Genomic DNA, 24,369 nt, shown 5'->3' on the forward strand with positions numbered 1-24,369 from the left:
GGTGCTGAGACTCACTAGTCCCTGGCCTCCTTCCATCCTCTTAGCATACAGCCTCAGGGTGCTGGACTTGGGGTGAAACCACTATGCATGGTCAGGAGCTTCCTTGTTTTGATGTTAGTGGCTTCTATCGCCTCCTTTGGCCAACTTATTATCCCAGCAGGGTACCTGATCACGGGCAGGGATAGCCTGGATCTTGATCTTATCGTTCAGCTGACTCTTCAGGATTTGCCTGACCCTCTCCAAGTACTTGGTGGTTGCAGCTTTCCTAGCGGCCTCTTCATGGTTCCCATTTGCTGTGGGATCTCCAGGTACTTGTAGCTTTCCTCAGTGTCTCAAAGTTGCATTCTGGTAGTTCGATCCTCTCAGTTCTGACTACCTACCCTCTCTTCATTACAATCCGACTACACTTCTACAATCTGAACGACATTCCATGTCCCTGCTGTAGATCCTGGTGGTGTGGATCAGTGAATCAGTGTCTCATTTACTTTTGGCATACAGCTTGATGTCACGGAGGCGGCTGACAACTGCTCCGTTCCGTAGTCAGTATTTGTAGCCAGTCTTGTTGATGATCTCACTGAGGGGGTTCAGGCCTATGCAGAACAACAGTGGGGACAGCTCATCTCCTTGGTAGATCCCATACTTGATCGTGACTTGTGCTATGGGCTTGAAGTTGGCCTCTAGTATTGTTCAGCACATCCCCATTGAGTTCCTGATGAAGGCTCTTAGGGTCCTGTTGATCTTATATAGTTCTAGGCATTCCAGGATCCAGGTGTGGGTCCAGGATCGAGTCGTAGGCCTTCTTGTAATCAATCCAGGCAGTGCACAGGTTGGGGAGCCGGGTCTTGCAGTCTTGGGTGACTGCTCTGTCTACCAGTAGTTGTTGCTTTGCTCCTCTGGTATTCTTGCCAACTCCTTTCTGAGAGGACGAACCATCATGGAAGGACCCCTGCACAGTATGTACCACCGGCAAATAGAGAAAGTGGTTTGCATCCGGAAATCCTACCAGTGGCTGGACAAAGCTGTACCGAAGGACAAAACAGAGGCACTAATCATGTCAGCACAGGAACAAGCACAAGATCCATAGACAAGTATAACTGGATTCAGATTTTTAATGATGTAAACAACAGGTTTATAACATTAATGTATATTTGTTGCATGGTAAACTTAATTGCTTTCTTCTCTGCTCAATATTTCCATCTAGACGTTCAAGAGAATAAAATGAATGAATGAATGAATGAATGAATGAATGCTTTATTGGCCATATGCAGGTTGCCCCACAGAGGAATAGGACCCCCCCCCGACTTACACACACAACAACAAGACATCACATGGGAATACAGTCGGAGACCGGCAGCGTTGAGAGAATAACACTGAGGACAGCATGAGAACAGGAAACAAAAAAACTCCTCTGCACAGAGAGCACATTAATGTCCACATCACAACATCAGAGCACATGACAAGCCACAGGGGATGGATAGGGGGGTGGGGGGTGATTCGAAGGAACACAGCAGTCGTCCTGCACCATGCTATCATTTCAGCGCGGCACGCAGACCCGCTGCCTTCCCCCGCAGGAACAAGCATCGAAGGCGTTTGGAAGGGAGGGGGATGAGTGCGTGCTTATCAGTGTAAGTGTATGTGTGTGCGTGTCCATAGTTCAGCTGAGACAGTGTCCTTCGCTGTATCAGGCTAAGTAAACAGTCCTCCAGCCGATCCAGGTGTCCTTCATGGGATGGGAAGAATAGTCATCACACAGTCGTTATCAGGGAGTTGTTTTGGTGGGCTCCAGCCTTGGGCCTAGCAGCTGGCGCCGTGGTGTCCAAATGTAGAATATTGTTGATTTCTCCTTTATGCGAGCAGCGAATTTAGCACTCTGACACTGGGGCCTCGATTTCCCGTTGGAGCGCTGCGAGCCTCCCCATGATGGTATCGAGCTTCTGTTCCGTGGTGTTGTCATTCTTTTGGTTCTGAGACCCCACAGCTGCAGTGAGCCGTTCTGCGATGTTATCCAACTTTCGCTCAAGGGTGTTATTGTGAGCAGGCCCCTCTCTGATGTATCCCATCATACGCTCAATGGTGTTAGTTTGAGTCTTCACGGCAGCTGTAAGCGTCTCCAAGGTGTTAACCATGCTGCGTTCGGTGTGGGAGGCCGCGCCTCGTCCCATCGCTTCAATTCCAGCGGTCAGCTTAGGGGGGGTTTGAACAGCTGGTTCCGCTCTCTTATTTCTCCGATAAGTCAGGGCCAAGCCAGCTCCGATCAGCAAGAACCCTGTTATCATGGTTCCGAATAGGTAAATATCCTCAGCGTCCTCGATAGACAGTCCCGCCAGGCACAAGATCCTCCAGGTTTGCCACCCATCCATCGTGTATCCGGCAGGGAAAGTCCCTCCAGGGCACTCGGGCTCTCCCGAGCCCAGACTTCTCGTTGAGAAGAGGGTGTCAATAGCGTTCAGAGACCAGTTGATCAAATCCATAATTCTCTGTTAGGTTTTAGAGAACGACAGTGAGAGACTGTTCAAGGGAAAAGTAGTGCACGCGAGACAAGACAGGACACAAGAGGCTAAGCAGGGAAGATAAGGGGAAGGAGGAGAGGAGAAAAGTGCGACCGCCTTCACCGAGAGCCAAGTAAGAAAATGGAATCCAAAGCAATATGCTGCAGACTTTCCATTACTTCCACAGAAATCAGAATGTTTTCTTTGTTTTTCTTTTTTGTTTTAATTCATAAAATGACAATATTAAGTAGTTCTTGGTCTACCAGTGTTTCTGAGTGTCCAAATGTTTGATGGGTTCATTTTAAGTTTCATAATAGTCCTTAAAGACTAATGTACTAAATGCTTTAAATTGGTTATAGCAAACAAACTGGATAAGGTGTCTCATTGCTGCTGTCAGCTGGCAGTAAGCTATCAAGTTTTCACTGTCTGGTGGAATCGGTCTCACCAGTCTAACATCCGATCATGCGAGCCAACCGACAGCTAACCGGCAGTGTTACTTGAGGTGTTGAATCTACAATTCCCTCTTCAATCAGCGGGATCGTAGCTGTGGCCGCAGACATGAACCTCACAGCCAGGGCGGAGCTGACACAAGCCCCCTGCTGCAGCCCTTTCCCCTGGGTCGGATTTAGTGTCATTAACAGGTGGGCAGCAAAAATAGAAAGAGGAGGCACACACACACAGGAACACACACACACAGGAACACACACACACATGCAGTGAAGGGGATGGGTCTGAATGTGTGTGCTCATTTTCGCACAAGTACACTTTGAAGCTGAGACAGCCGTCCAACGCAACTGTCCATGTTAGCGTAAACAAACAGATTCACTTACAGAAGCTACAGTGTGACTGAATACCACAGACACACACACATACACACACAAACACGCACACGCGCCATCTCTTTTTCACCTCCTCCTTCAAGCATGAGCACATGTTACCCCATCTACCCCCCCTCAGACGTAATACTGAGCTACTTTGACCTACACTCCCCCTCCCCTCCCCCCCTCACCCTTTCACTTTCCCCTCCCTCAATCACTCCCTCTCCCGGCCTCAGCTCGCCCTCCGTCACTCCGAGCAGAACCACACACACAAAAACCAGGTCAGCAACTTGATAATGTCATTGTTGTGATATTTGTGAGATGGCGGCGAGCGCAGTGAAGCAGGCGTGCAGCACGTGTTAAAGAGTGAAAAAGTGAGACTAATGTGTCTAATTTCAGCATGATAATTTCTGGCTGCTGAACTGTGTGAAGGGGGCTGGGCTGGTGGGGGAATAAAGCTGAACTTCAAACGTTGCCTTTACAGAGTGTTTATGGTGTTTGTTGTGTGTGCGTGTTTGTGTGGGTTCCATGTTGGCTTATTTTTGGATTCACTAAGAAAGTGAGTGAACTTGTTAAAGGTTGACGCTGGACTTTCCTGCTCATGCTTCATTGCTGCTTTTCCAGCGTGTTATATTGGATGCCTTATAAGGTGAGACCTGATTGGTTTTGATGAGTAAGGATAGCAGACTTTAATTTTATTTTTTTTTTAAACAGGTGCCCAGACACTTTACATAAGAAATATTTGAAATCAGCTACGAGCAGTTAAATATGTCAGTGATGTTTTGCTGTTGTGGTTGTGTTTGCTGTTGCTTTAGATATGGAAGCTCATAGTGACCACTTTGCACCACTGTTTTTTTGACAAATTGCCTGCAGTGTATTGTTATGTCATTTTTACAGTGTTATGTAGGCGTTATTATAGGAGTGCCAGCACAAAGACAAATGATACCACAAAATGCAATAAATGTTTGGTTTTTTTTATAAAGAGTGCTGCTGTCCTTTGCCCTCTCAGGAGCAGAGTTAACTTTAGTTTTACTTAATTAGGGGGAAAAGTTGCAGTTCTGCAACATGAATAAATCAGGCACAAAAGTGCTTTTAAACAAAAATTTAATCTTGTTAGAAAATATCTTAACACCAGAGTAATGTTACCTATTAATGCAAGATAACCATTTGAGAAAAACTATAAACTATTTTTGCATTTTCTTTTCCACTTTAGTGTAAATGTGCAGATAACACGGATGCTATATAAGAAGATATGTTGAATTTAACTGCTAACAGTGTTTGAACATGTTTGTCATTGGATAAATGTGTGTGCTAACCAGAGCTATTTCAAGTATATAATTACTTTTTCTGAGTTGTGGCTTTCTGTTACGAATCTAGGCCACACACTATGTAGAGAGCCCCTAATGTTTACAACCTAATTTGACTATTAGAACAAATTGCTTTGCAGTTAATACATTTGCACTGTCAAATCACTATAAAATTGTTATAACATTTGTAAATGCCAGTGTCATTAATGATGTCCCCAAGACACTCAAAAAGGTTCTGGTTCATAACCTGCTGATCAGCTTTTGCTGTGGAGTTTGCATGCGTCTGTTTAATTAGTGGTACTAAATTGGCCAAAGGTGAAAATACGTATGGTTGGCGCCCTGTCCAGGGTGCTCGATGTCAGTTGGGATAGGCTCAAATCCTTCTGTGCCCTGCGATAAGAGGTTTAAAAAAACTCTACTTACTGTGCAAGACACTTTCACAATCAACAGAGATAAATCACTATAATGAAGTGCATTATTATATGTAAAGGTTTAGAATTTGAAGATGTGCATTAAGTGGAGGATTTTGTCTGTTAATGTGATCATATGTTTATATTCTACTGTGTTGTTGTGGCTTATTATCTCTGTTTCACAAACCTGACTGAAAACGTCTCTAAGCCTGCACTCTGTGACTTGTTATCTTATTCACAAGGTAGATGCTGATATGAAAGTAAAATTGCGTCTTCTCCCCAGGGAACAGCTTTCATTTTTGCTAACAAGACACAGGGTTGCATGTTGTGTCTGTTGTCACCGCATCTGGGTGGAACTCAGCGGGGCAGCCGCGTCATTCCCCCTCCAGAAACAAAGGGTTTAAGACTGAGTTCACTGGCGATGTGTCTGTGTGACTTCGTATCACAGAGTTTCTCAGAATAGGTAATTGGTCGTGTCTTGAACATGATGAGTATCGCTGAGGTACCACAAAGTATCTCAGAATAGATAGCAGGTTAAGATTTCACTATGCTGACTATTTCTCTATGTGCTTGCTGTCAACATCTCAAAATAGATAATTGATTTTGACACCACCATGCTAAGTGCCTTTATATTGGCTTAGTGTCCTTATGAAAAATGGAGAACAGGGCACAGATAATTATTTCTGATTTCTAGTATTTGCGAGCTCTCTCCAGTATTGTGTTCTTCCTTTTTTTAAGTGCACTGATGAAAGCACTGAATCCTGGTTATTTAATGCAGTCATTTTTTTGGCTCAAATTACAGTGGACTTTTGTTACAGAACAGCTGCTTCATGTGGGCTCAGATCACACAGGAATAGAACAGAATAGACATTTTTATGGCCCAATTAGAGTCTTGTGAACTGTTCATTTACTTTTAAGATTGAACAAATGACATTCATGAAAGTTTCTATTTTTGGAGAGTTTGACATTATTTACACCTGGGTGATATACGGATAATGAGACTTCATAATGGACTTTTATATTGTTCACTGACATAAATAACCATCTTGCTTGAGCCATGGGTCAGTCACAATGAAATGTCAAAGCTGGATTTAGTTTTATAATACAATACTTTCTCACAAATAAAACAGGTCTTCAAGAAAAAAATATTCAGCTGCATGGGATATTTTTGGTAAATGTTATGTTACCACCCCCCGAATTCTGAGATTAAAGTCAGATTTCTGAGAAAAAAGTCTGAATTCTGAAAAAAAGTTTGAATTCTGAGAAAAAAGCCTGAATTCTAAGATTAAAGTCAGAATTCTCTGAATTCTGACTTTCTTTTTCAGAATTCTGGAAAAAAACAAACAAACAAACAAAAAAAAACCGATGCACCCGTTTTTTGTTTTTTTTTGTTTTTTTCCCCCGGTGGCCCTAATCCTGTTCCATAGTAAACATCTATAAGAAACAGTCAAAAAATCCTATGGAGTTTTTTTGTTACAGACCTGTGTAATATGTCTTTGTATGAGTTGGGACCTCTGATGAAGTTCACAATGGTTTTAGATGTAATCATTTGATTTAAATTGCTGGGTTTTTTATGAATCAAAGAGCCAGATCATGATATTACACATTTGCATTTCCTGTAATAACATTTTTTAAATTCTGCATATTTAATGCTTTTTGGTTTTTATGTCCAAAAAGATAAGAATTAGTTTATATTGACTTTGTATATGTATATTTGAGAATTCAGATTTCTGTTACTAAAATAAAATTTTATATAATAAAGCCTTTTGCAAAATGACTAGCTGACACTTTTGAATATTTCTGTGACTCTTGCATGTTTTGCACATTCTGTATGTGAAGCCTCTTTTATGATGATATAAACATATTTAATGGCTCTTACATTTTAATTCTTTGTTCCCTCTTTTCATTCTAGGAAGTGTCCTTTCTTACTCTCCTGACCTACCTCTACTGATGTTCAGAAGATACTCTTCTCAGTACATCTTCTTTAATCTGTAATCGTTTATTTTTTCCATGATGATTCACTTAGCGGTTTTGTATCTGTCATCCAAGCCACCATTTTTCCTCAGCATTCTTTTCAAGAGAAGGATAATTGGCACCTTTTCCTCCTAAAGACGTTGTATGTCTAGTTTCTGGTCCCATTCTGGACATTTTAATAGTTTTTCTTTCAATTCCTAACTAGCCATTTCCTCTGTTTTTGCTCTACTCTTAATCTTGAATTGAAGAAAAGCCCAAATCGAGTTAGACCACAGACTGGACCCTGCTCGGCTTCCTTGGTAGTTTTATATTTTCTCAAAATGTGGTCAACGTTTTTTGTGACTGACGAGGAGGGCCGCACTGTAGGCCCAGGGACCCCCGGAGTGGCTGGCGGGCCTGTACCAGGAGGACCAGCCCAGGGTGCAGGGGGTCTGGCCAGCCTGATGAGTGGACGCAGTACATTTGGTGGGAACAAGCGCCGCAGGACAACATCAACAGGACATGCCATGAGTGAGGCCCAGGAGGGAAAGGTAACTGGTTTTATATTGTGTAGATGTATGTTTATTTTCTGGATGCATGATCGTAGTCTGGAGGTAACAGAACCAATCAAATAGCTGCCTTAAGTGAAGTCAAGGTACAGGGAACACACCACAGGATCAGAAAATGGCTCTGAATATTAGAAAATACATGTTTTGAAAAGATTAATTTCAGTTATCTGACAATAAGGTGATAAAGATTAAACTGAAATGCAATCTATAGGTGTCAAATAGGTATGTGACTATGAAAAGCTATTAATTTTCCTATTTCAAAATTGTATTATTTTACTATTAGAACAATTTTCTGGCCTTGCTGTCTGTCATTCATCTGACAACATCAGGCAGTGAGAAAAAATGGGAATGGGACATATCTTTGTTTGGTCACTATAGTCATATATGTGACCAAATCATATATGATTTATGAGTAAAAAAGTCAGCATTATGTGCTTTACAGACTTAGTCTAAATAATCTAAGTAATTTTATGTAACTGAGCTCAGCCAGACACCTCTGAAAGCACCATTTTGATTCTGTGTAGTGCTGTGTGTAGGAGTGATGGGTAGGAGTCCTATTTCTATGCTGCCGTTTATTGTTTGGATGGTATGGAGGATCACAACTGACAAAATTTAAATTACAGAAATAAATCAACAAATTCATCAACACATCCTCAGTAAAATGCCCTAAAAACTACTGTTAAAAATACATTTAGAAATAAATTAATATGTGACAAACTGAAAGTGATGTCTTCATTTCATTTCATTAACTTGCTTGTTTAACTTTCAATTAAATACTCTCTCTCTCATATATATGCAGTATATTTAGTTTTATCTAAACATATTTATTTAAGATGTTTACATCCCGTTTTGTCACTACATTGAATTTGACGGTATTCAAAAGTTATTTATAAGCAATAACCTGGAAATTTATCTAATGGTGTTCTTACTGGAGGCAGTGGCAGTTACACTATTCTTTGCATGAACATCTGGTCATTTGCATAATGACAAAGAAAAGAAATAGCTCTGTCATAGTTTGGGCCTATATTTTAGGCAGTGGGGCTAGGGATATTCCTGAAGACTACTAAAAGAAATTAAAAGAAAGGTTGCCTAAAAGAGTACAAGCTGTCTGGTTTTGCCTTATATACCGCATTGCTTCAATAATCATTGCAACTAGTTCCAATTTTCCAAGCAAAATATAAAGAAATGGTACTTCAAGACTTTTGCACAATGCTGTGAATAAAATATGATATAAATGGGGCACATTAGTTAGTCTGTTTATCTTTTGTTGTGTATTAGATTTTGGCAGGTGTGGGTCCCTACCAAATAGGAATAGACTGTATAATCTGGGAATGAACGCTAACAATTAGAGACTAAAGGGCAGCGTGTAAGGGACACTGTAACTGACTACACCTCACGACTTGAGCACACGCCAGTGACAGTACATTTATGAAAAAAAAATCCTTACGTTAACTTAAATTGTTCTTGTTTTGTCACCAGATCAAATTAGCATTCTTTGTCACCATTGTTGGTGTAGTCCTGACAGTCCTCGGGGTCGGGACTGAGTTCTGGGTGGAGCTGGCACCGCCGAAGAGTTTCTATAACAATCAGGTGAAAGTCAGACTTTTTTCTGTTCATGAGCTATGTTGCTGTTTTCACTGATAAACAGATGTGACAGAGTGTCTTAGATATTATCTGTCCAGGGTAGAAGTAGTACGGGCTAAAGTACCAACTAAACAGTCATTTCCTTTTAGAAATGAAAGGCTGTTTGGTCCAAAGGGCAAAACCCTGTGATCGATGGCAAAAAATATTACCCCTGATTTTAAATCAACAGTCTTTGTTTTCCAGACTTGTCTGACAGCCCACTATGGGCTGTGGAAGGGCTGCACCAAGACCCTGTGGGTGTCTGATATTGACCCAGAGAGAGAGAGCTGCGGACCTGCTGAACTGGCTGGAGGTGACTTGTGAAATTACTGACTGGTTGGGTGGATGTGTGTCTAACTTTTGGATGATGGATGACTAGTCCGTCTGATGAAAAGAGGTTTGAACAGATGATTGATGGAGCAATCAGCTGACTGGACGTTTGTCAAACCGTCGAGCTTGTTGGACAGTTCAGTTTGAGGGAGAGAGTTAGAATGAAGGAGTGGTCTACCTGACTTTTTGGCTAGACAAATGATGCTTGGCTCACTGTTTGATGGCTGGCAGGCTGAATAGTCTGGCTGAGTAACTGACTGAGTCATTGTTACAGAGTGAAATGGTCCACATTTTGTTTTTGGGTCAAGTGAAGGGATACAACAGAACAAGGACAACAATATCCGGCTTCTGTTTGAGTGTCTAAACACTTGAATTTTAACTTGTGTTCATACTGCATGGGTTTTAATATATCTGTTTTAATGATTTCAAATGCTGTTCTGCCACGATGAGAGAGCGGTGCAGTGTTCAGCAGTGGTTGGCTGGGGCCTGTCTGCGTGGAGTCTGCATGTTCTCGCTGTACTTTCTTCCTATAGTCCAAAGGCATGCACATTAGATAAACAGGTCATTCTAAACTGATCATATGTTTTGATGGAAGAGTATGTGGTGGTATATGTAATCCTTGTGATAGACTGACTTGTCTAGTGTATACCGAAGCAGCAAAACAACTGTCACATTGAACTGCAAAAAACTTCAGATCTCAGAATCCCATTTTAAAATGCCAAACTTTACAGCAATAAAAGTCATGTTTACATCCTGGTATGAAAACAGCTTTGGCTCATATATACTCAGTTTGACCATCCCTTCATACTTGTGCTGTTGATCCATTAACTAATAATTAGAACACTCAAGAATTTTGTGCTTTAGTTTTGGTGAGTAAAATTCTAGTCTATCGGTGTGCTGCACCTATAGAATTTATGGATGCAGCCTGCTAATCAAGCTTGCTATCATTAGCTGATAATGAAAACCTCTAATGCAAATATGGTCTCTTCTTGCTCAAACAGCCCACAGCTGAGGCTTCAAAATGTCCAAAACAGCGCCTCAACACCAATGGACTAAAATAATACCCAATGCTCCAACTCTATGCTGTCATATACCCTACCAGTTCTCAAGCCTAATCAGGTTCTACTGATCTCACAACTTACAGTTTCAGGTGCAGGAGCAGCAGAACAAAATGAGACTGTGGGTTGGAAAACTTTGGAAACATTGTTAAAGCTATTTTGTCAAGGTGTGCTGTGTGGCAGATAGGATGAAGGACCCAAATGCAGCACTCACAGGACACAAGGGTGAACTAAAAGAGGCAGCTTTATTGCGCTGTAGCAAAAACATACTAGGAACCAAAAATCCAAAAACAGAACACTAGAAATTAATGACAAGGAACTAAGACACTGGGAATAGAGGTAGAACCCTACCAAGAACACGGAGGGGGGAAAAGCACACAGCATGGTAACGGTACAAAGCAACACTGACAGAGAGAAACACAGGGCTTAAATACAGTGAGGGGAAATGAGGGAATGAGACACAGGAGGAAAGCACAGCTGGGAGTAATCAAACGTAACAAGACAAGGGGAGGCAAAACTAGAAACACTGCACGCAGGACAGGGACTATGAAAATAAAAACATGAGACAATTCACACAGACGCTTGACACTAAGACGTGGAAACATGACAGACCTGGGAACAGAGGAAACATGAGGCACAGAGGCAAAACTGACTAGACGTGGAACACAGTAAAAAACACAGAAACAGAACAGAAAACCTAAAAACCAGAACTATAATTACCATACAACCAGAAAGCCATAATATAAAAAGTATAACTTAATTCAAAATCAGAAACACTGAATGACCAGACCCAGGACCAGGACATATTTGCAGTATCGCTCCTATTTTCCATGACTCACCTGTATGAACTCCTCTTTTTGCTAAATGATTCGTATAAAAGAACAAAATTGAGATTTTAAGATAAGATAAGATAAGATAGAACTTTATTAATCCCTCGGGTGGGTTCCTCTGGGAAATTCGACTTCCAAAGAAAAGCACAGCAACGACCGAAGTTACAGTTACAAAAAGAGAATTGTTATATATATATATATATATATATACACACACACACACACACACACACACATATATAAATACAGAGACAAATATAAATAAAATATACAAAGGGGATAAATAGAATAAATAGGAATAAAAAAAATAAAAATAAAAATACAAGTGAATTGCACATTTCAAGTATTGAGTCTAAGGACTGAGGAGTCCACAGAGACATCTCTGCATCTTATCAGAGAAGAGATCTCTTTGATTATCATCAAGTGAGAAAGCTTTACAGGGTAATGGGGGTGCAGTAAGATTTTTTGAACATGTGGAAGGAATGAATATGAAGCTGAAACAAGTAAAATTCTTGGCCTGCACCCTGCATCAGGAAAAAGATTCACTGTCAAAGAACAAAACAAACCTTCTTTTATGTTATAGACTCCTTTAAATTGCTAAACTACAATGTTAGAAACTACTGGAACATAGTAAGTGCAGTACACGTGTTACAAAGTCAAACACCCTGCAGAACATCATGGGCAGTAGAACAATAAATGCAATATGTGTCATTTGCAAACGAGCCGATTCTTTGTAGCAAACATCAAAAGCGAAACAACTTTTAACCGCTCCTGCTCAGCTCTGCTGAGAATCTTCTTTATTTTGCTGGGCACACCAAGCAGACCAATCACATGCAAAGACAGGCAAGGATCATAACATTATGTAAAAGAAGCAAGAAGGCAGAGGTTCAGGAGACAACGAGTGCAGCGGTACAGGCAAGAGACAGAGAGACGAGGAGATGAATTTGAATTCAAGGCTAAAGAAACGAGCAAAATGCAAAAGTAAGATAACTCGGAACTGCTAAATTAGGCTAAAATACAATGCTCTGAATGAAGGGCCATTTAGCCAGGCTTTTCTAAGGGAGCCGAGTCAAAAGAGCCAAATCTTTGAAAAGAGCTGGACCACCCATCACTAATATAATATACTCTCATTTTGATCATTTTTTTCTTTTTATATGGTTACATGGATGGTTAGATTTACCAAGGTTTAATTCTGCTTAAACAAAGATATTATGTAGCCATATTGAGATGTCACATAGCACTAATAGTGACGCATACATGCATTCTGAAAAAGCTCAGTGATTCCATTTATGAATGTATGGAGTATAATTTGAGATAAAATCTCCTCTTAATATAATATGGATGTATATAAAGCTTAGCTTTTAGTCTATACTACAACTTTCAATAAAAACTCAAATATTTATTCATTCACAGATTTATTTATTCGAAGAACATGAAAAACAGCAAGTTGCTGAACCCAAACCTCAGAATTTAAAAATGATCATCATTGAATTTTTAGATTTTAGCTCATCCAGTCAAAGGACTGATCAGTATATACCACAACAATGTGTCCATCCATCCGTCTGTCCACAGTTCAGGAGACCTGCTACTCCACCTACAATATTGTCTTCACCCATTCTGTGTTCAAGGTCACATTTACAGGCAATAACCTGGGAACTGATGGATCATGAGTCAGATGAACTGCTACATCACTGACTGTTCTGACTTTCCTGCTTTATTAAGATCCTTTATCCAATTTAAATGTGAGATGTTATTTTAGGGGTTTTCTTCTTAGCCAGACACTGATGATGGAAATGCTGGCCCACAAATTCCTTTGGGGATTAAAGTGTACACATGTTCTGTGGTCAATGAAAGGAAAGTCCAATTATTGCCTGACTGGCCAGCTACAGCGAGCCTTTATTTGTTGATGGGATTTGAATTCTGCCAATTGGGATTTTAGAGTGCTGCAGTGTTCACTGAAACTCTTATAGCTGCGGCAGCAGAAAAAAAAGAGACCAAGCCAGAACACTGAGGATGCGGCTTTGATCACACTAATTAAGAGTGATGTGTGCGCGTGTTGTGCATGCTCGTGTTTGCCAATGCACAAGGGAACAGATAGAGGTGTCACAATCTATTTGACGGCCAATTTCTAATTACTGTAACACATCATCAAGAAGGCAGAATACAAATTGCGCAGGAAGCATTGGGTTGTCACCTTGAGCTTGTCATTGACGTTCACGGCTGATTATGTTTGATGGAGAATAATTGAAACCAAAGCATCCAGGGGTGGGACGAGGAAGAGGATGTGGGGATGTGGCTTCTTGAATTTCAAAAAGATGATCAAGATAATTTGCAACTACAGGAGATTACCTGTCAGTGTTCATGTCACTTATAGCGATTTGTCTTTCGCTCTCCTTTCGTCTCCTGCAGAATCAAACTGCACGTACTTCAAGTTTTTTACTACAGGGGAAAATGCTGTGATGTTTCAGAAGACGACACAGAAAAGTGAGTCACTTAGGCTCTTTCAGCTGCCCACTCCTCTCTTTTCTTTTTTCTCCACTTGTACCTCTCACTGACCCCACCCCCTCCCCCTTTCACCTGTGCCCTCTCTGCCCTTTCATCTTTATCCTCTCTTATCCTGCCATCACCTTTCCCATGATCTATCCCTGTATTTCTCTGTCCCATCGTTTTCTCTGTGTCTCCCTTCACCTCCTTGCTACGCTCTTTCAGGTTGATCATTGTCTGCTCCCTGAGTGTTTGAAATGCATTCCGCCTACGCTGCGTTCAAGTGCCTCCGAGCTGCTGTCTAACCTCCCATTTCACTGGCAGTTTCATAATGTATTAAGATCACACAGCGCCATACACTGAATGAAGAAAGACGCACGTACATTAAAAACTCATTGTTCACTGGTGCCACATCATTGTCACGCTATAAGCCTCAATCTAGTGATTTAAAGTCGCCACGAGTATGAAAAATAATTCATTTGGAGTCTAATTCAAAATCCATACACCTATCCAAACCTTTTACATCTGAAGATGATTGTGTTATTGGAATAAAAGCACTTTCCAAGACATCCAACATGCCATTTACATCTGTAGCATCGGTGGTTTTGGAGGGACTGAAAATTGTTCAACACAAAAATTTTCTGTTACATTATCTGTAGCTCTGTAGCTAGCAGAGAAAGTGCTGTCTTCTTTTTTGGCAGGATATATGTTGTCAGAATCCAACAAATAAGATGACCCTAAAATTTCTATCTTTTCCCAACTTTATCGCACTACTTTATATTCTGTCTCTTATAGCAGTGGTCTCCAACCAGTGGACCATGGACCAGTCATGAGTTGAGGCTTGGGTGTGAAATTTATAGTTTTCAGGGTTTTTATTGATTTGTATCGTTATTTCTTTTATCGTTAACTCGCTTTCCCTGGGTCTTTTTCTGTGTGTTATGAATAGATGTTCTTTTTTTTGGTACTGGTTTAATTTTTGTTGTATTTATCTGCTACACCTTAAAGGCCAGTCCATGAAAATATTGTTGGACATAAACCAGTGTATGGCACAAAAAAGGTTATGGACCGCTGTCTTATAGTTAAAAAATATATATATAATATACACATTTTCAACTCAAATGTGTCTTCAGTGTAATCTATGCAAAACAATTTCTGCAAATAAGTAGAATCAAATATCACCTATAAACAAACATTTTTTTATTACTACAAGCTTTCTTATTTGCATTTGTATTCCACCTGAAGTCTAATCAAATTTAGAAAGCTCTGGTTGTGTTCATGTAAATGAGTCCATGTGCAGCGCAACTGAGGAAATAAATTTGCCAAAACCTAAACTGTCCAATGACATTTTAGCATTCATAAACAATGACTGGCACATGGAAGAGGAAGTCTTGGCCTGGATATCAGCTGGTTTTACGGGAAAGGTCAAAATACTAACTTTTATCTCCAGAATCTAAATGAGTGTATGCTAGCCAAGGGTTTTCCAATTTTGTGTTCAACCTAACTTGTGTCACTGTTCATGTGGACGTAGCGCTTTCAGTGGGAGAAACGTTTCATCACTCATCCAATTGACTTCTTCAGGCTCAGCTGCAGGTTTCCCCAACCTTAAAAACAGTACATTTGCACATTGACTGAAACCAGCCCACTGAATGAACAATGGGCTGTGAGGTCACTTGGATGAGTGACGAAACGTTTCTCCCACTGAAAACGTTACGCCCGGATGAACAGAATCAACCTTTTAGCGTTTACTTACCTGGATGATTGAGCATGCCCCAAAACATGAATTTAAGATTTAGTTTGGGTATACAGTCACAATGTTAGTTGAGCATTTATTACAACAGAGTGATTCACAAACTGGAATGTTAAGCAGCTTTTATTTGAGCAAGCTCCTGAAACCTCATGCCTTAACATGGAAGCTGTGATTTGCAACATGGGATCATTCCCATTGCTAATTTTTCATTAGTCAAACCAAACTGCGTACAAAGCTGCTTTATCATTCCTACTGGAAATCATTTGCAATTTGTTACTGTCATTCCTCAACTGTGTCACCCCCGTCATTAGTGAACTGGCTAATTGTGTATATTTTTTCCATGAAATAGACTCCTACTAACACAAATATAAAATGGTTTACGTATCATTTGTTCAACCTTGCTACGAGCTGTTACACACGAAAGCCCTGTCCGCATTTAAAGCGATTTACTCGTCATGCATCGCTTTGTTGCTGACAGTTGATTGCTACAGAACAAGGCGCCAGTTGTGTATGTAACCATCTAATGTTTTTACCACTTCATCATTTCAGTCAGTGGTATCCTCTCTGGTAGTCTCCTTCTGTGCTGACACCCCCTAATGCTATGCTACAGCAACATTACAGTGAGACAAAAACAATGGCGGCATTTAAAAGGCAGCAGCTGGTTACAAACTTGTCCGCTCTGTCTTTTAGATACGATACATTTTTCCCTGTTGAACACAGAAATAAATGAACCACCTTTTGATCGAGTTCTGTCCAAAATCCACTTATATTAACACCGTCATTATTCCCTATGTAGATCTGAATGTGGCAGCAGCAATGTTGGCCCTATTCAGCCTGTTTCTGATGGTGATGGGCGCCATCTGCATCACTATGGCTCTCAGTAAGGAGATCCTGTTTTTCCTTAAACCAGCATCTGTATGCTTCATTCTGTCAGGTCAGTAAAGGTGGCAGCAAAGTTACCCTCACAAAGGCAAATTTATCCAAAACTATACCTCTCACAGCTCGTTCTGGTTCCTCCATCACAGGTGTTCTGGTGCTCCTGTCCCTCTTGGTTTTCCACCAGTCTGTTTTGGCTTTTCTTGCCAGCAATCACACAGTTCCTCTCCACCATGAGCTCTCCTGGTCAGTATCGTGTATTGGCTGTGCGGGGGCTGTCCTCATCGTGGGTGGGATCCTCTTCCTGCTGTTGGCGTTGCCCTACAGCCCCTGGCAGAAGTGCCTCCCTCACAAGGACAGCAGTAGCTAGTGGACTGGAGGTGATGGTGCATTTTATCTGCCCCTCTTGTAAGGGGGAGGGTGCAGAGAAGTGAGGAGGTTTCCCAGAGATGTCTTACCAAAGAGATAGCTTTTTCTGTTGACTTAGAGCAATTTTGTTAAAAGAGTCGCTGGTTTTACTTTAGTTACTGCATTTACCAAAATATGCCATTATCGTATCCTAATTTAGTAAAAAATAGCTTTAATTTCTTTCTGTTGCACAACAAGCCATTAATTTACAAAGAATGTGGTGACCTTATTGCTCAGATGTGTGTGGGAAACACTTCTGTATTGTCTTACTAATGATCTTGCAGGGTTTAGAGGCTATTGTTGTTAATAATTCAAAAATGATTTAAAAAAAAGAAAAGAAAAATTTTGTTCCTTCCAACTTTTTTTTTTTAATATTCATGATTTTCATCCCTCTACTTAAACTCACTACTTATTTAAGAATTTGCTGAAATGCCAATTAAAATATCTGCCACCTTCACTGCTAACATTTTTATGATGCTCGACACATATTAAAATGCTTTCCAGTTAATTTCTCTCCTTATTTATTATTCACACAGCTAATTCACCCATTAGCTAATAAGCTTTTAAAATGACTTTTGTTCTGTGTGTTTACTCTGAGAAAGGTTCTGCTCATAGATGCACAATTGCACAAGCCGAGAGCATTCAGCAGTTAAATGTTGTGTTAATGTCACTCTTGTTTTACCCCAAATACATTTACTGTGGCTACGCTTCGATAGCTTTCTCATTTTCTTTTAAAAAGCTGCCTTTCTGCTCAGGTAACGATGTGACCACACCATCATCAGAACTGTGTGCTGACTGCCAATTTGAGAAAGTCATAAAGTTTATTTTTAGTGATGTGTGAAAAAAAACAACCCTGATTGCCTTTTCTCCCGCAGAGCTCCTTTATTATTGCTATGATGTTTTTTGTTGATCCTTTGTGTATATTGAGATTATTTCGAATTACCTGCATAACCATGTATGAGCCCGACTTCTTGAAATTACAATTATATGCATTTAATTCAAAACAAAATCACTTTTGTAAATTTAAAAAGAAAAAGCTGCTAAATTGTGTATTTACTGACAAAAACTTGTCAGTAAAATATAATTGTTACTGGGCTGTATCCCTCTGAATTGGATAAGCAGAAGAAAATGGACGGTACATGCTTTTAAAATGGTTTTCAGTTATATTTTTTAAAAGCCAAAAGGGATCATGTTGCGGGTTAGCCATGAAGCTTCTGCAGCACTAAATAATGCTGATATGATTCAATATCACTATTGCTACTTGGTTCACTGGAAAACATTAGAATTTCTGCAGTAATCAGAAATGGAAATTATAATAAGATCAAAGCTTGTTTGAGTATATTTTCAAGGTCATATATGAGCTTACAAAACTTTCCATATATTTGGCTGATAAAATAAATGATCACAATTCACTGTGTTCAACGTATAAATATAACTTCAAGGAGACAGGTCCATCCTGTTGTAATATTGTACCAGTACATATACATGTATTTATATATATATTTGGCTGTTATAAATGTAGCGTAACACTCCTGTCTTGTCATCTTCATCACATGCAGATACAAGAACACTGTAAGAACAGTATTGGTTTGACATTTTAAATGTAAGTACAGAGGGGACTACACAGTCCTGCAGAAGCTGCACTGTGTTAATCAGCTGCCAGGTTTTTACCTTCAAGGTTTTTCTCGGATGATTTCTGTTAAAACAAAGTGCTTCTCTGCCTGAATGAAGGGTGAACTGTCGCTGCAACTTTTTTGAACTGAATCGACTGAGTATGAATGAGTTCATTTCATTATTAAACATCACATGAATATTTAATGTCATCCTCTATCAGGTTCCATTTTTCTCCTATTCTGCACTCTCAACACGTTCTTGGCTTATAGTCGCTGCCTCCACTATCGCTGCTTTTATGAACTGTCCCACTTTACACCTCATAACTGAACTGTTAACTACATGCTCTATTTCATACTTTTTCTTTGGGTTCTGTTCATTGGAATCTCATCAGATTAAAATGCTGTGTAATATTGCAGAAGTATTATTCTGTATTTTGAATAAAAAACATGCTTTGAGATTAAAACCTGAAGTCTGGCATATACTGTACACCAGGATGTTTGAGTAGATCAGACCTGTCCTTGTCCATCTCGCTGCATCTAAATGATCAGGTGTGTAAATGTTTGGTGGGTCACAATTTGTTTTTGTTTTTGTTTTTTACAAAATTGGCTCTGCTTGGCACAACATAACAAAGATGTGTTGTGCCACAGTGAGTTTTTTTTTTTTTTTTTTTACCAGTATGTTTGGTTCACAGTAGGGGTGTGATGATATATGGGTACTAATGATATTTGTGTATGTAAAAATGAAATATTTATGGAATTTTAACACATATGATTATATTCTGGGCGATCCATTGCTAAATAACTAAATAACAGGAGCACTACTGGATTCTCTCAAACCACCATTTGTCATGGAAGCCTGTCACTAAGCGCTATGATGTAGCCTCAGCTTATTTACACATTTTATGGCTGGCTAAAGTTTGGCCGGCAGCTTCTCTCACACACCTGGAGATTCAGTTCTCACAGCAAACATCCTTAGTGGGACTGAGTTACTCACACAGGTGCAGTTTGGCTGTCATGGTGTTGCTGAGGAGACGAGCAAACTGCTCAGGACTAAATTCCTAATTTATTTACAGATTAAATTACCACTCCTGTCCCTATCTCAGCTCTGAGTGTTTAAGCTAACCCTAGCTGCTACATTAAATGATGCCACTCTGCCCTGCACCTCACATACACTCGCAGGTGTGTCTACACTTTGTGGATGTGATGATACACTTTTTGCTCTGTGTTAGCTTCATGGTGCTTTGGTATAGGTATGATGCCAGTGACATTTGTATAACATACACTTATACTTTGACATTATTTTGCATCATCAACAGTAGGACATGCATTTTTGTGACTACTTTATATGTGCAGGCATTGCACAGTGGAGCAGAATCCACTATGTGTGATCCACAGGAGATCCAGAGACCAAACAGCAATCTGCAGGCTACAAAGACTGAAGATGGTTCAACTGGTATTTTTCATCATTCATGGGGTTGTGAATTTGTGACCCGGGGTTAAACTCCCCACTTTTCTTACATATCACATTGTACCCCCTGCAGCTATGTCCTCCTCTCCAAGGTAAAATTCAAGTTGAAGGGCCAGTGTCTTGATACAGTCCCCAGCTGGCGTTCCAGCATGTCCTCTGGGCAGTGCATGATATGCATTCAGAACAGGACTTCAAGCAAGCATTTTGCAAGTGACAGGAGCACTTCGAGCAGTGTATCATTGCTACCTAATACGGCATGTGTTTTCTTTTTATAGGCACAGTCAATACTTTTCGATTCCACCACCTCGCATACGCAGGTGTGTGACAAACGTAAGTTGTAAATGTAGTTCAAGTGTCAACTAGATGACACTATGAGTAAGGTAATAAAGTTGCCTTAAAGTCTATATTTATCCTGCTGCTGAGTTCACAAAGAGACATATAGATACTGTACATGTGAAATAAAAATCACAAAATTATCAGCTGAATCTTATTAGTCAGTAAAGGCAAAAGTTAGCAGGTGAAGATCCAGTTCTGAGTCTTTATTAAGATTTCTTCTTCCTGGCATTTTGGAAAAGAACAACAGGAAGTAAAAGTCTGGAATTTATATAGCACGATTCAATATTAGTTAGCACAGAAGGTACTTTAAACTGTAACTCACAGTGATTCACAATTTCATACATTCAAAGATACTAATTCATAGATTCAACTATACTACTCAAAGGTTATTTAACCTCATGTGAATTGAGCACAAGTAATCTGACTGTCAGGTTAATCCATAAAATATGAATTTTCCTAATGTGTCCTGTAATCTTTAGATGTATGCCACACAGAGCCTTTAGCTCACATTCTGATCTTAAATTCAGTGGAAACCAGAGAATTGTGAATAATATTAGCACTGTTATCAGCTGGGTTTTGGATTGCACTCAGTCTTCACTACAGCTGCTTTCTTTGTAATAAGGAAAAGGAAAACTCAAAACATCTCTTCAAAGGATATTCCTACTTATTGCACATGAATATTTTTTTAATCTTGATATTTGAACAAATTTGACTTATTAAGACAGCAAACTGTAAAGAACTGCAGAAAATGAGAAAAGAGAAAGAGTGCAATGACATATAACAAAGGTCCCCGGCTAAATTTGAACTCTGAACATTTCAGTTGCATGTTACATGCTGTTATATGATACAGTACACATTTAGACGGCCAGAACACCATCTAAATCACCTTCTTCACATCAGCAACTACTAACATATCCAACATTATCCTTTTACATTTTATTGAATTTGTAAGTGTAAAATAATCCGGTGTTATTACTTTCAAATCAAACAATTATCCTATGCTCTTTGGCTAATGGCAGATGGTTATGGAACAACACTCTGGATCACTGAAGGATACCATTAAAACGTGCAGGGATAAGAATGGTTTTTGAGTGCATTTTCATGCAGCATGTACAAATTGCTCAGATCTGGATTTTCAGACCCCCGCACTGCCTTCATCACTGGTTCAGTTCTTGTTATCATGCTCACGGCACAACTCTGTCACCATGTTGACCTCCTTCCAGGCTTGCGTCTCTCTGAATGGTCTCCCACGCTGTTTGGCTGCGACCTCCTGGCTAAAAATAAACTGTGGCTAATACGACTGACGTAGCAGGAGAAACACAAACCTGGAGACGAGCTGTGCATGCAAACACACTCAAATGTATTTGTTCTGAGACACATTTACACACTGGATCTCTTCTCTGCGTGGTGCACAGATTTGATGATACACGTGGTACTCACTGGGTGAGCACAGTGTGAATCGGGTTTAAACTGAACCCCTGGCATCGTGCATTCCTGACATCATCCAATCCACTTTACTGCACCACAGAGAATCAAATTATCATCCTGAGTTTAATAGGAGAAGCTATAAAGTGAAGCAAGCACAGATAGCCTAAACTTTTAGAACTACAACTTTTCTCATTGCGTCGGCAGTCTGCACCAGGCCCTGCGCATTTTCATCCTCCCCTGATTTACAGTACATAGTGTTTTACATTTAAACACCTGCCACTCATGTTCAGTCAACGTCTGAGGAACCCTGGAGATAATCAGGCCCCTCCAAATTGGCCAATGTGCCTGTCATTAACAAACTGGACTCAGTTTTCAGCTTGAGTTGTAGTTTTCCATTTTTGATATTACCTTTGCCTAGGTTATGTTTTCATTCTGATCTTGTTAGTTACTAACTTTTTTCTTTCCATCCTATGTTCCGCATGCCAAGTCTGAGTTTTTTCTTTGTCTTTACTTGGGCTTATCAAGCTCATGTGTCTTAGTCTCTGTGTCAGTGTTAGTTTCCTGTTTCCTCAAAGCTCCATAAGGAAAACCAACTTAAGTCTTAAAGTTCACCAATCTAATTAGGAAGCACCCAGGGTGTGACTGAGGGAAAGGATTGGACTATCGAAACACACATGAGGGTAACCAGGGAAATGGAAATCGGGGGAAACGAGATGTTGCGCAATCAACGTAATCATACACAAGAAATAAAACTACAGATAAGACAGGTAAAGCAGGAAGTAACAAATGAAAGATGACACAAAGAAACACTTAGAGGAGGCTCGCAAAATACAAGGAATCAGTTATTAACAGAGATGGGTAGCAACGTGTTACTGTAATCTGATTACTTTTTCAAGTAACGAGTAAAGTAAGGGATTACTATTGCAAAAAAGTAATTAGATTACCGTTACTTCCCCGTAAGCACGCTGATTCACTGCGTCACTAAACCGTGATTTCGTTTGTGAGAGTGTCTCATGACAATGAGATAAGCGCATGCGACGTTCGTGGTAACAGACGTGTGCAGATCAACAATGGATAATATATCGAGTACGGGAGAGAGTACAACTGTGCAGCGTTTAAAGCATGGATGTACTCACATTACTTTGAGTTTGATTCCATAAAAAGTGACAAAAACATTGGCGTCCGCTATAGACTGTGTGGGAAGAAAACATCTTTTTACAGCAAAACCCCCTAAACTTCTGAGCGAGCAGCGAGCGCGCTGCCGCAGGAATGTGACATTCACAGAGAAACCCCCGGATCCTCGCACTGACATGACCGCTGTGCAAATGGGCAAAGCTCCACCAGTCCCACTCCTGCTAAACAGGTGAAAATAGAAGTAAGAGCGACAGGACTTAGTGCTGCTGAATCTTTGATTTTATTATTATTTATTTTTTGTTGTGTTTTACTTGCATCTATTTGAAAGAGTGAGTGTAAACACAAAACATTATTTTACTTATATGCTGGAATATGCCAAAAATAGTTTAAATCTTAAAACATTTCGTCAATTCAAAGACTGTTGCATATAATTTAATTTTTGCTAGATGCTATGTGCATAAAGTTAAAATAATAAAACAATTTTAAAAAGAAACTTTTTCATTTGATTCAATTTTATACGATGGATCATGCAGAAAAAGTTGGGCTGAAAGGTCTGTTGCTTTATTACGTATTCAGGTATCATGTTTTTAAAAAGTAACTAAGTAACTAATGAATTACTCTTGAAAATAAGTAAAGTAACAGGATTACTTTTTGGAGAAGTAATCAGTAATTAGTTACTAATTACTTTTTTCAAATAACTTGACCAACACTGGTTATTAAAAAGTAAATAAAATGGTAAATAGAAACTGCATTTCAGAAGTGGCAACACAGGAATATCTGTGAAAACAGGGCGAAATCTCCATGAAGTTATTCATCACAGTGCTGTCACAAAGCTCCTTGTCCCTGTCATTTGTACTGAGATTCAGTCCCATGTGGCCCTGAATCATTGCACCCTTTTAAATTATCCTGTTATGAGCCCAGCCTATCCACCTTTTAAATTATTCACAGTAGGAGCTCAACATGTTTTGAATGTTCAAACTTTAATGCCAAATGAAAACTCTGTGGAGAATCAGATTTAAGCCACAACCTCCAATAGCGATTCACATGCCGTGTCATGGAATCTACCAGAAAGAAAACACAGTGCTCTAATAAACTGAAATCTCCATAAGTGAAGAGTGCACTCAGTGAAAACTGATATTAGGCTCTCAAATATCTGAAGCTTTATTGGTTTGAATTCAGACCAGAAGTGTGTGGGAGAAGTTAGTTGGACATTCCTCTCTGGTGTCTCTACAATTACACATGACCATGCAGCCCAGTGGGCCTTTAAACGAAAGGAAGGGAGGGAGGACCCAAATGCAGACTCCAGGGCGCAAAAGGTAAACTAAAAAAAAAACAAAAAAACAGCTTTATTGTTGAACACAAGGAAAACCAACATTAACTAAACTGAGAATACAAAATAAACTAGATGGGCCGGCAAGCTGGTAGACAGAAACACACAGTGAGGAATGAGGGAGATCGTGACACAGGACAGAGGGAGACCCGGACATA

General features: G+C 39.9%; 1 protein-coding gene across 7 annotated transcripts in view; it reads left to right on the plus strand.

The window, feature by feature from the left end:
* cacng6a (calcium channel, voltage-dependent, gamma subunit 6a) overlaps positions 1–19,008 on the plus strand; it is a 44,251-nt gene extending 25,243 nt beyond the window's left edge. For 2 of the 7 annotated variants that reach the window (XM_085445308.1, XM_085445310.1), the window contains exons 2-7: positions 6,937–7,528; positions 9,026–9,136; positions 9,374–9,482; positions 13,797–13,871; positions 16,415–16,552; positions 16,644–19,008. In XM_085445308.1, coding sequence (XP_085301434.1) covers positions 7,319–7,528; positions 9,026–9,136; positions 9,374–9,482; positions 13,797–13,871; positions 16,415–16,552; positions 16,644–16,864 — 864 coding nt within the window. In that variant the 5' untranslated portion in view covers positions 6,937–7,318 and the 3' untranslated portion in view covers positions 16,865–19,008. Of the gene's footprint in view, positions 1–2,561; positions 2,623–3,001; positions 3,131–3,506; positions 3,589–3,774; positions 3,957–6,936; positions 7,529–9,025; positions 9,137–9,373; positions 9,483–13,796; positions 13,872–16,414; positions 16,553–16,643 lie in introns of those variants that run through there. The other 5 variants (XM_085445307.1, XM_085445311.1, XM_085445305.1 and 2 more) reach the window with 5 other exon arrangements.
* Positions 19,009–24,369: the final 5,361 nt, after the last annotated feature.

The sequence above is a fragment of the Copadichromis virginalis genome, linkage group LG22 (genome assembly GCF_057382275.1).
Source record: "Copadichromis virginalis isolate Kocher_CV1m ecotype Utaka linkage group LG22, C_Virginalis_male_GT1.1, whole genome shotgun sequence".
NCBI lineage: Eukaryota > Metazoa > Chordata > Actinopteri > Cichliformes > Cichlidae > Copadichromis > Copadichromis virginalis.